The sequence below is a fragment of the Dama dama genome, chromosome 5, assembly GCF_033118175.1.
Source record: "Dama dama isolate Ldn47 chromosome 5, ASM3311817v1, whole genome shotgun sequence".
Lineage (NCBI taxonomy): Eukaryota > Metazoa > Chordata > Mammalia > Artiodactyla > Cervidae > Dama > Dama dama.
In genome coordinates this window covers 63,759,351-63,772,382 of record NC_083685.1, presented here as the reverse complement: position 1 = coordinate 63,772,382, position 13,032 = coordinate 63,759,351, and the positions used below count along the sequence as shown (strand labels likewise).

The 13,032-nt window shown below is 43.3% G+C and overlaps 1 protein-coding gene across 2 annotated transcripts in view; it reads right to left on the bottom strand.

The window, feature by feature from the left end:
• FHIP1A (FHF complex subunit HOOK interacting protein 1A) overlaps nt 1-13,032 on the bottom strand; it is a 292,970-nt gene that overhangs the window by 30,921 nt on the left and 249,017 nt on the right. For both annotated transcript variants that reach the window (XM_061142495.1, XM_061142494.1), the window contains 2 exons: nt 6,262-6,429; nt 3,083-3,162 (listed from right to left, as the gene is read on the bottom strand). In XM_061142495.1, coding sequence (XP_060998478.1) covers nt 3,083-3,162; nt 6,262-6,429 — 248 coding nt within the window. The remainder of the gene's footprint in view (nt 1-3,082; nt 3,163-6,261; nt 6,430-13,032) is intronic.

Below are 13,032 nucleotides of genomic sequence, written 5' to 3'. Positions count from 1 at the left end.
GGCTGCACAACAGTGTGAGTGCACATCACTGAACTATACGGTTAAGATGGTAAATTCTAGGTTCTGTGTATTTGACTCGGTCAATTCAGTTGCTCAGCCGTGTCTGACTCTTTGCAACCCTACAGACTGCAGCACGCCAGGCCTCCCTGTCCATCACCAACTCCTGGAGTTTACTCAAGCTCATGTCCATCGAGTTGGTGATGCCATCCAACCATCTCATCCTCTGTCGTCCCCTTCTCCTCCTGCCTTCAGTCTTTCCCAACATCAGGGTCTTTTCCAAGGAGTCAGCTGTTCACATCAGGTGGCCAAAGTACTGGAGCTTCAGCTTCAGCATCAGTTTTTCCAATGACTATTCAAGACTGATTTCCTTTAGGATGGACTGATTTGATCTCCTTGCTGTCCAAGGGACTCTCAAGAGTCTTCTGCAACACCACAGTTCAAAAGCATCAATTTTTCAGCACTCAGCTTTCTTTATAGTCCAACTTTCATATCCATACATGACTACTGGAAAAACTAGAGCCTTGACTAGACAGACCTTTGTTGGCAGAGTAATGTCTTTGCTTTCATAGCTTTTCTTTCAAGGAGCAAGCACCTTTTAATTTCATGGCTGCAATCACCATCTGCAGTGATTTTGGAGACCAAGAAAATAAAGTCTCTCACTGTTTCCATTGTTTCCCCATCTACCTGCCAAGAAGTGATGGGACCGGATGCCATGATCTTAGTTTTTTGAATGTTGAGTGTATTTGACTACAATTAAAAAGACTTGCTCTGCCTGAAATTATCACAACATTGTTAATCAGGTATACTCTAATACAAAATAAAAAGTTTAAAAAAACAGAAAAAGTACTTGTTAAATAGGGATGGGGAGGTGGGAGGTGGATCGGCCGCTCAGGTGACAAAGATAGGAAGCAGAGGTTTCCTGTGTGTCTACCATGTGCTGACCTCTACACCTGTCCCCTACTCATTCTTCTCAGATCCCCAGGCAATGTGACAGAATCGGAAATACAGAAAGTAGTAAATAAAGGGCAACTACTACTATATTCTCCTCCTCATCCTCAATAAGGAAACAAAGAAGAAACGGGCTGGGGGTGCTGGGATCAGAGGCTGCACCCAGCGCTTCCTCCACGGCTCCGTTCAGCACCTGCAGCCATGCACTTTCCTGGGCAATGGCAGGCCCTCACTCCCCTGGAAATGCCAAGCACTGACGTGGACGTGCATTTCAATCACGAGCTGACTCCTTCACCTTCATAAGGCACAGATCTGGCTCTCAAAAGAAGCTTTGACAAATACGACCTCTGAGGACAGTTTTTACCACAAGTACCGCCCTGTGAGTAGACAATGGCCATTGGGCAGAAGCGTCCACCCCCTAGGCTCAGCCTCCCCCGGTGACCCAGGGCTGGGATGTGGGGCCAGACTTCCAGGCCCACTGCAGAGGACAGCTGCTTTCTCTGCTGTTCAAGAAGTGGCATTCAAGAACCTAGCATTTAAATATAACCAGGATTTACCCTTGTTGGAAGCAAAGTCTGGCTTTGGCAGTAAACAAAAAGGCTTTAACAAGCTGCTCTGATGGATTTCATCCAGGTGCTGCTAATGCACTCTGTCACATCAGGAGAGATCTGATACGAAGCAGACATAACCCTTTTAGGACAGAAAACATGCTCTCCTGCACGACCCAGAGTATGTACTTATGAGAAGATCTGTTCTTTGCTAAGGCCGTAAGATTAGTTACTGATGGCCTGATCTAAACCCTCCAAAAGTCCAAAATTAATAGGTGATATTCGCCTATAAAACAGTGACTCTGCAAGGCCTCCATCACCAGGCCACCCATTGACTCCCCCTGTGGTGTTTCCATCGCTCCCTTTTGCAGGATGCCGCATCTATACTGCACCTTCCTCAAACCAGTAGTTCTCAAACCTAGCCTGGTGTCAGAATCCCCTGGAGCTGAGGGAAACACAGCTGCCAGGCCCCACCGCCCACCAGGTCCTGACTCAGCATGCCTGGGAGAAGACCGCCAAGGAGGCATGTTTCCATGAGTTCCCAGATGACGTCTCTGCCACTGCTCCCAGGACCACGCTTGGCCATGCCCTGAAACTTCTCCAGGGCCAGCTCGGTGGGAACGCCAGCTCCTCAGTAATCCTGCTCACACCGTGTCTAAACCACAGTGGGGACCAAGGGCAGCCCAGGGCTCCTCTCAGCACCCTCTGTCCCAGCAGGGGTCAGCAGCATGGGTCACCTTCCACCTCTGGAAGGTGGAGGTGACGCAGGCACCCAGTGAGCTGGTCGGCTCTTTCCTTATCGTGTCCAGATCACAGAGGGGAGTGTGGGAGCACAGGCCTTCGTCTACCCTCTTCCTTCACAAAAGCAGATGCTTCTCTCAGGGATCCTGGGAGGACAGGCTGGGCTGAGGCAGGAGGCGGTGTTCCTGAGTCTCCTGCCCGACGACCGAACTGATGTCGTCCTGCTGGCGTCCACTTTGACTCCGGATGCCCATCTTCGGATCCCAGCCCCTTCGCAACACGGTTCCCCCCTGGACATCTGAAGGACAGACCTTTTCTGCCCTGTGTACATGGCTGTCCTTTTCCGTTCGTCCCTCCACCCATGCCCTTCTGAACTGTACACAGGAAGTGCTCATTAAATATTTACCGAATTTAATTGAAAAATACTCGCAAGTCAGGCAGTGAGCACTGTAGCCATACCATTACTAAAGCAAAAGTCAGAACAATTTCTATACACCAACAGCATTTCATATTGAGAAGAGTTGTTTTCAATAACATAAGCCTCCTAAAAATGTACTTTGGGAGAAAGACATTCAGTTACAGATCAGAAGAGCTTTCATAATACTTCTGAAAGTTTCCAAACATTCTATTTATTTTTTTCCAGGAGCACATGTGTAATATAATGCCTTTGCCCCCCTCCCCCCAAATACTTTTAACCTTGGGCAATAATGCATCAGTTAAGCTGATTTTCTTGATTATTTTCTTTCTTAGAAGCATGGTCCTTACTTAGCTCATATTACCAAAGGAAAATAAAATAGCAATAGTGTAGGGTTGTTCTTTAAAGGAAACAAAAGGTGGCAACTCACCTTAGAATTAGTTGTAACATCACATCTTCACAATGTAAACCGATGAGAGTTCTAAATAAGGCCAGGGACACCACACAAAGCTGGGAAGCAACAAACACACATTCTATTTGAGACACTGAAAGGACCTTTGTAACCCCAAAGATGGTAAATAAATCAGAATAACAGAATAAAACGGCCTTTATTTTTTAAGTAGTTTTAATTTTTTTTTTTTTTTTTAAAGATGCTGCTGCCAGACAGAATGTGTATTCAGACTATCAGTTCTCCTGTAGGATTCGATTCAACAATCTATCCCTGGGATTATGCCACTACGCAGAATCACTCTCCTACAAAATGCCTATGCTCATAGAAGATCCAGATAAATATGCCCCTACAACTCCCCGACACACACACACACACACACACACACACACACACACACACATGATCTCCTTATGTCATTTGTTTTTCCTATTTTCTTCTCCTAATATTTTATTTATCTATTTGGCTGAGAGTAGTCTTTGTTACAGCATGCAGGAGCTTGTATTAATAGTTGTGGCATGCACAATCTTAGTTGCAACATGTGTGATCTAGTTCCCTGACCAGGGATCAGATCCTGGGTCCCCAGCATTGGGAGCTCAGAGTCTTAATCACTGGAGTGGCAGAGAAGACCCTTCTAGTTATTTTCAAATATGACATTGACTTTTTACAAGACAGGGCTAAAAGAAAATTGCATATACCCCGGCCAACTCTCTCTCTAGAGTCACCAGCCCCAAACCTCAACTCCTTTTGATTTGTTTCTTGGCTTTGGGGCAAGGATTTTCCTGAGTTCCATTTCCCATAGTGCTGAGGGGGTGATGATATACTTTCCTGAAGTATTTCATTAAGTACTTTTTTCATTAAAAAAAAAAAAAAGAATTCTTGCCATCTCTGATTTCTAAAAAGGAAGGATAAAGAGCCCAACAGAGAAGGTTCCCAAAGGTGCATTCTAAAATCGCTGTGCCCTTTGGGCAGTAAGCATTTATTGTTCTATCCAGCCACTTCAGTAATTGAGGCTCTTATTGTTGGTACAGGAGAATAAGCGCTAGTCTGTCTCCTAGGCAGGACCAGTTTACAACCCGGTCAATGAAATCCACAACAGTTCTGCAGAGAAAGAGCTGTACTTGGTGTGCCCCGAAACATCTCTTGTACTCAGGACAGGTCACCCCTTACAGTTAGGCAGAAGCAACACACTTCATTCCACTCAATCCACGCCTCTGCACATTCCGTCCTCTGCCTAGAATGCCTTTCTCTCTCTCTTCCACAGGATAAAGCCTCCTTATTCTCCAAGACTGACCCTAGGCATCACCTTTCCTAGGCATCACCTTTCCTAGGAAATCTTCTCTTTCTTCCAGGATTACCACTCAGCATCTCCTTTCCCCATTCTGAGTCCTTTCTATATGTCACCATAGTAACCTGGGCAAGTCACTGTCAAGGTGCTCAGTACCCTGTATCTGTCTTTTTATTATTGAGTCCCAGGAGTTTGTTATTATGCATACAAGTATCTTATCAGAGACATGACTTGCAAAGATTTCTTCCTATTGTATCAGCTGTCTTTTCAGTTTTTTGATGGTATTCTTTGAAATACAAGAATTCTTACTTGTTTATACAGTTTCGATTTCTTCTTGAATCAGTCTCAGAAGACTGTATCTTTCTAGAACTTGCCTGTTTCATCTAAATTATCCAATATTTTAGCATATAGTTGTTCACAGTATCCCTTATAATCCTTTTTAGTTCTGTAAGGTCAATAGTAATATCTCTTCTTTCATCCTGGATTTTATTAATTTGACCCTTCTTACTTTCTTCCTTAGTAGTCTAGCTAAAAGTTTGTCAATTCTGTCAATCTTTTCAAAAAATCAACTTTTTTTGAGGCTTTTGATTTGTTTTTATTGAATGAAAAATTCTTTAAATTCTATAGTGCTTTACAGTTTTCAAAAGTTTCACACATGACTTCATAATATCCCTTTGTCCCCCTACGCGTTTCAGCGCACCACTGGTAACCACATTTGTTATCTACAGCTGTGAGTCAGCTTCTTGTCTGTTTTACTTACTAGTTTGCTGTATTTTCTAAATTCTACATATAAGTGGTATTATACAGCATGTGTTTCTCTGTCTGACTTGCTTCATTTAGCATAAAGCCCTCCAAGTCCATCCAAATTCTTGCAAATGGCAAAATTTCATTCCCCCCTTTTTTTTCCTATTTTTTTTCTTCTTTTTTTCCTTTTTTTGGCCACACTGGGTACTCACTGTCATGCAAAGGCTTCCTCTAGCTGGGGTTACTCTCTAGTTCCAGTGCATCGGTTTCTCCTGTTGCAGAGCATGGGCTCTAGAGCACCTAGGGTTCATCAGTTGTGAGGCACGGAATTAGTTGTCCTGTGCATGTAGAATCTTCCTGAACCAGGGATAGAACCTGTGTCCCCTGCACTGGAAGGCAGATTCTTAACCCCTGGACCACCAGGGAAGTCCTACCACATATTCTTTATCCATTCATTTGTTGATGGACAGTTTGGTTGCTTCCATAACTTGGACAGTTTGCAAATTGCAAATAATGCTGCTTATATATAACCATTAGGGTATACAGATCTTTGCAAACTAGTGTTTTCGTTTTCTTCCAATATACCTTTGCTTTTAAAACAATAATTGCAATTAAACAGAGACAGCCTATGGGGAGAGGGCTGCAAAGGATTACACTAAAGGTATGAGAGGATTTTCAAAGTTAATCAGAGCACCAAACTAAAGAATGACTACCTAAATTCGCACATGCCCAGACTTGCGTTTCAAAACACATGGACGGAAATATGATCTCTGATACCCAGACTTGATATACTTCAGTTCTTTGGCTTTACTTGAGCTTCAGCCCCATCCCCTGTTCCTTGTCTCCTCAGAAGCACATTCTGCAGGTTCTACAGAAGAAAGTGTCAACCCAGACAAACTGAGAAAACTGTCTAGAAAAGGCAGTAACTTCTGCCTCCCAGACAGAAGGGCTCCAGACAGCAAAACAAACCATCTAGTTCATCTCTTCCAAAACAGAAAAGTAAAGGCTGAAAGGAAAATAAAAGGAGAGGAAATAAAAAGAAGAGAATATTCATAGTTTTATTCCAAAAGCAAACTCTCCTGAACTCTGTCCTGAGTCATAACTTCCCTTCCACTGGGGCTCTCCTTACCCGGAATGGGGTGTTGATTCGGCTCGTGAGCGTATCCAAGATGTGGACATTCTCATGCTGGTGCAACAGGATAAAGCGGAGGAAGATCTCAAGCAGTGCTGGCTCGGAGATGCTGCGCAGAAAAAGGTCCAGGTAGGCGGTTGTGGTCATGACCTCCTCCACAGTCACCTGGGCCCAACGACAGAGCAAACACAGGTGAGTCTCCCCTCGATGCTGTGATACGTGCCTCTCCAATGGCCCCCAGCCTCACCGTAGTGACCCCATCAAGGCAAGAACACGCCTGCCACGAAAACACACTTCAGAGCTGCATTTGAAGCCCCTAACCTATTCACATTCCTCAAAATCTCATGCTGATTCTGCCTTTTAATTCAGAAAGGGAAAAGCAAAGGCAGAAAGAAGCAATTCAAGTGTTCCGACAACCCTGATCACCAGATGCAGCTCAAATACCATCAAGATTTTACTGTGTAATCACAAAGAGGGAAAAGATAATAGAAAGTACGTTCACTGTCCATAAAAAGGATTAATTAGAAAGCTCAGTACAACTTGCTTCATTACTAGTCACTCAATAAACCTTTATTGGGATTTCCTATGAACAAGAAGCTAGAAACAACACATTTTCTGTCTAGGAAGATGGGTTCTATTTATGATCTAGCAAACTAAATAATAATATAATAAATAGCAAATGAGAGGTGCAGAAACAAAATGCTGCATGAGTTCAGATATGTTTCAGGCAAGTTGGAAGTCAAAATTTTATAACTGAATAATATACATAAAGTATTATTTATAAACTGCTGTAAGAGTTTACTGCTTATAAAGTAACTGTGATTTTTTACATAATACAGATTACTATTTTCTATGTGCTGTGATTTTCCCATGCAGTAAAACATCAATCTTTCAGGAAACAGACTCCTCTAAAGAGTCAAGTTTTTCCAAGAGCTGAGGATTTGATGCTTAAAGCAACAAAGTTTTATTTTAAACATTTTGGCTGGGAATATTTTAGGAGTGAGTACACATTGCTTTGTCTTCCTAAAGGCAGAATTGCGCTTGTGCTTAGTCGTGTCCGACTCTCTGTGACCCTATAGACTGTAGCCTGCCAGGCTCCTCTGTCCGTGGGATGGAGCGGGTTGTCATTTCCTTCTCCAGGGGATTGAACCCACTCTCCTGCAATTGCAGGCATTGGCAGGCGGATTCTTTACCACTGGGCCACCTGGGAATCCCTAAAGGCAGAATAGGGGTCATCGATTGCCATACTGTCTGTAACATAGAAAGACTCAAACAGGCTTGCATGAGAATTACCAGGGAAACAGTTCAAAATTTCAGATTTCAATCTTACACTCTAGAAAGCTTAGATATCTCCCCTGCCATGAGTCTAACACACTTGATGCTAAATGAAACAGATGGTGATAAATTTTGAGTGATTACATCTTTTCTTTTCCAGTATTCGATCTTCTTTTCTCCTCACTTTAAAAGTGTTAGCTGTCATCTTATCATACTGTTACTGAGCCATTCCTTTAAAAATGCTTTCCTCTTCTCCTTTTCTGCCTTCAAAATCCACAACTCAGCTTAGAAACCAGATCTCCAGACCTGCTATGTAAGTGTGGACAGCCCTCATAAGGATGATGTGTGCAGAAAGGCTTGAATTACTTTTATGAATTTCTTGGCTCTTAGGGGTGTGCTAGATAGATGAGTGCACATAGATATTACCAAATCAGTTCTGTCTGTTTTCTTTACTCTAAGCAAGGCCCCTACAGTACATCTGAACGCACTCTCAGAACCCACTGATAGGACCCTGAGTGGCCTGAGCACTGCGTCCGGCCCTTCCATTCCCAACTTAGTGCCAATCTTATGACTCCTCATTCAACACACCCCTGTGTCATCTGACCAGATGTAAAAGCTCTCTGTGCCCAAATAAAGCAAAGGAAGTAGGTAAGCACCAACCACGTGGTAGACGAATTACCTTGAGAAGAGTCCTCCTCACGGGCTGCCCTGCTTCTGAACAAACGGCTTCTATCCTTGTGTTTTCCTGTGTTCTCTAGCCCAAGCTCATGACACTTATAATACTGTCTTGGGACACAAGCTGTGACTTTTTCTTTATTACTGCAGGGCAATGTAAAGAGCCTGGTGCACAGAAGGTACTTAATAAACATTTCCTGAGCAAATGACAGCCTCCAAGGACCTGGCAATTTACATTTGTCAAAGTTGAGCTTAAGTTTTTAAATTCCTCCCTCTTCTCTGCATGAGATCTGAAGGCCCCAGTGAGTGGGGACATTTTTTTTAAATAAAAATTACAGAATAACTGACGTCACCCAGAACAATTAAGGGGTAAGGACTGACACCACCACCAAACACATGGTTCCATTAGCTCACACCCATTGCATGACTGCAATCTCAGGGTCCTAGAATAGAAATTTAACCTAAAATCATTTACACAAAATTTGAATTCCCTAACAATCTTGATTTTATCCATTTGAATCCATTTGAATGCAGAGTTCTAAAGAATAGCAAGGAGAGATAAGAAAGCCTTCCTCAGTGATCAATGCAAAGAAATAGAAGAAAACAATAGAATGGGAAAGACTACAGATCTTTTCAAGAAAATTGGAGATACCAAGAGAACATTTCATGCAAAGATGGGCACAAAAAAGGACAGAAATGGTAGGGACCTAACAGAAGCAGAAGATATTAAGAAGAGGTGGCAAGAATACACGGAAGAACTATACAAAAAAGATCTTCATGACCCAGATAATCATGATGGTGTGATCACTCACCTAGAGACAGACATCCTGGAATGTGAAGTCAAGTGGGCCTTAGGACACATCACTATGAACAAAGCTAGTGGAGGTGATGCAAATCCAGCTGAGCTATTTCAAATCCTAAAAGATGATGCTGTGAAAGTGATGCACTCAATATGTCAGCAAATTTGGAAAACTCAGCAGTGGCCACAGGACTGGAAAAGGTCAGTTTTCATTCCAATCCCCAAGAAAGGCAATGCCAAAGAATGCTCAAACTATGGCACAATTACACTCATCTCACACGCTAGTAAGGTAATGCTCAAAATTCTTTAAGCCAGGCTTCAGCAATATGTGAACCGTGAACTTCCAGATGTTCAAGCTGGTTTTGAACATCTGAAAGAAAGGGCAGAGGAACCAGAGGTCAAACTGCCAACATCCGCTGGATCATGGGAAAAGCAAGAGAGTTCCAGAAAAACATCTATTTCTGCTTTACTGACTATGCCAAAGCCTTTGACTGTGTGGATCACAACAGACTGTGGAAAATTCTGAAAGACATGGGAATACCAGACCACCTGACCTGCCTCTTGAGAAACCTGTATGCAGGTCAGGAAGCAACAGTTAGAACTGGACATAGAACAACAGACTGGTTCCAAATAGGAAAAGGAGTATTGTCACCCTGCTTATTTAACTTAAATGCAGAGTACATCATGAGAAACGCTGGGCTGGAGGAAGCACAAGCTGGAATCAAGATTGCCAGGAGAAATATCAATAACCTCAGATATGCAGATGGCAACATCCTTATGGCAGAAAGTAAAGAAGAACTAAAAAGCCTCTTGATGGAAGTGAAAGAGAGTGAAAAAGTTGGCTTAAAAATCAACATTCAGAAAACTAAGATCATGGCATCTGGTCCCATCATTTCATGGCAAATAGATGGGGAAACAGTGGAAACAGTGTCAGACTTTATTTTGGGGGGCTCCAGAATCACTGCAGATGGTGATTGCAGCCAAGAAATTAAAAGACACTTACTCCTTGGAAGAAAAGTTATGACCCACCTAGACAGCATATTAAAAAACAGAGATGTTACTTTGTCAACAAAGGTCCATCTAGTCAAGGCTATGGTTTTTCCAGTGGTCATGTATGGATGTGAGAGTTGAACTATAAAGAAAGCTGAGCACCGAAGAATTGATGCTTTTGAACTGTGGTGTTGGAGAAGACTCTTGAGAATCCCTTGGACTGCAATGAGATCCAACCAGTCCATCCTAAAGGAGATCAGTCCTGGGTGTTCATTGGAAGGCCTGATGTTGAAACTGAAACTCCAGTACTTTGGCCACCTGATTCGAAGAGCTGACTCATTTGAAAAGACCCTGATGCTGGGAAAGACTGAGGGCAGGAGGAGAAGCGGGTGACAGATGGTTGGATGGCATCACCGACTCAATGGACAAGGGTTTAGGTGGACTCTGGGAGTTGGTGATGGACAGGGAGTCCTGGCGTGCTGCAGTTCATGGGGTTGCAAAGAGTTGGACATGACTGAGCGACTGAACTGAACTGAACAATCTTGATTACTAGAAGAAAAAAAAGTAGCATTAATTGATTCCTGGGTAGGGAAGATCCTCTGGAGAAGGAAATGGCAACTTGAGTGTTCTTGCTTGGGAAATCCCAGGGACAGAGGAGCCTGGTGGACTATAGTCCATGGGGTCACAAAACAGCTGGACACATCCGAGCGACTAAACAACAACAATCATTCCAAAGGGACCACGTGTGTAGTTTTTGTGTTTTCAACTTACTTGTCGAGCACTGCTGAGCTGACATGCTTGCTACACACAATTCCAGGAGCTGCCTTTGCACCAATAGTGTAGCATCAGCTTTTCTCCTCTTTAGTTATGCATGGCCATAATCAGCTCAAAAGCATGGTGATAAACTCTTGAGAATCTAAGTCTCAGTCTTTGGGACCTGGCATGAAAGGCGGGCTTTAAGCATCTATTGTTTACTACTCTTAAGCTGGATAAATGAAAAGATTTTTGTTTTGTTTTTTTTAGAAATCAAAGCTGTCATTTATAAGCTAAGAGGATTTAAGGAAGCACTTGGAGGGGCAGCATTTACATAACATGCTATAAATATTAAAACCCAATTCTATTAAGCATCAGGTTGCAAAGTCTTTATGAATCGAGGTCACCCTCATCTTAAATGAATACCCAAACCAAGAAAATCTGGTTCCCTTCTCTTTCCCCCTCGTGCCTCCTCCACATTTTCAGAGCCCTTAGAAGCCTTTTATCCCAGAAAATCTTCTCCTGCCCCATTATCTTGACTTCTCAGAAACTTCCTCTAATCCTCCAAATAGGAAACCTCCTTAAAGGAGGATGAAGCCAGAGCCTAAGTGTGATCGCTTGAAAGCTAATGGTGAGCCACCAGGGGAGGGCGGCTGGGCTGTGCAGAATGTAAAATTCAGGTTCTGCTAATGCCCCAAAGAGCAAGTACCAGCAAAACGGGAGAACAGCCTTGTCCTCGTGGGCCAGTCATGAAGGACAGTCAGCTGCTGATGTAAAGAGGACCTTTCTGCCTCATGGCTGTGTGTCAATATTTATTGACCTTGTACTATAAAGAACTGCAGCTACAAATTTACATAGAAGTTCTAGCAGAGAGGGTAAATGAGGTTCTACCATATAACACACAATAATAAAGCTTGGGAATGTTCTTTCTTACTAAAGGCAGACCACAATGGCTGCAATGACTTAAGGCAAACTCAGGTCCTACTGACAAATAACTATCCTTTACAAGAAGGTACAACCAAGAACCCAAACAGGATATTTGCCTAGGCACTTTCACAGGCCTACTTTTCAGCCCAAGTTCTAGAATGAGACCCTGACACAGGCACCTATTTTCACTGCTACACAGCCCATTTAGTCTATTTTTTGAAATCTCTTCACCGCCCTTTCCGCCTCCACTAGCCCCTACACCTCAGTTGTCCTTCATGCGAAGTGCCCTTCACCAATCGCTTAAGCATGTTTTTCAAACCATAGTTTGAGACCCAAAGTAGGTGAGACAATCAGTGTCTCATGGTTTAGATCCGATTCAATCAGAAAGTATTGGAATAGACTGCATGTAGTAAAAATAAGTCCTGTTTTGCCAAACTTTTATGTAAATATTTTGTTCCAACTATATGTAATATAATATATTTTGCATGTATGTGTCTTGTTACAGTCAATGAAGAAAATGCATACACAGAAATGTAGAAAAGAAGTTTCTGGCTGTGCATTATATTAGTAGTTAAAACATTTGAAAAAATACTAAAGTAGCAGTGCAAAAACCCAACCAGTTCACAACCTTTTTGCTGTCTTTCCCCACCAGTGCCCTCCACTCCAGGCCATTTCCCAGCAAGGCCTGGACCTGGGTGAACTGCATGGAGAGTTGAGTTCGGTTCTGCAGACAGGAGGGCAGCTGAATTCACTGTCAGTCCACTCCTTTTTACCTTAGCCTAAGAGCTCCAACAGTGCACTTTCATTTTCTTAATTAAAATTTTTAAGTTTCTCAGAAATGGACAAAATAGAGATTTTGTTTTCTTTGAAAAAGGGGATGAGGGGGAAGGGAGGAATTGACACTGTGTCCCATTCCACTTGGGCGAAGTCAAAGCTCTCCCCAAAGTGAAGCTAGAACCCAGCCCAGCATCATGCCCACAATCACGGCAGCGCATGAGCTTAATGCACAGCGTAGGAGGGAAACTGAGCATACAGACGTCCTGATCTTTCCCGAATCAGCTCTAGCGGGGCAATTCCATCTGCATCTAAATTAGCACCAGAATCCTCCCTGTAATGGCAGGTTTATGTGTGTCCTAAACAATACATCCCCGCCTGTTAATTGTGTTTTGTGTGAGATCTGGTCACACTGGGACAAGCAGTCCCAGGCAGGTGGCGGGCGGCGGGATCAGGTGACTGTTGCACCCTCTCCAAGTTAGAAGCCACCTTTCTCTGGCTTCCCCTTTGGTGTAGAGGAGACAACTAGCCCAGCAAGGGCTCCTCTGGGTCCTCTGTGAGGCCTCAGCCCCAGG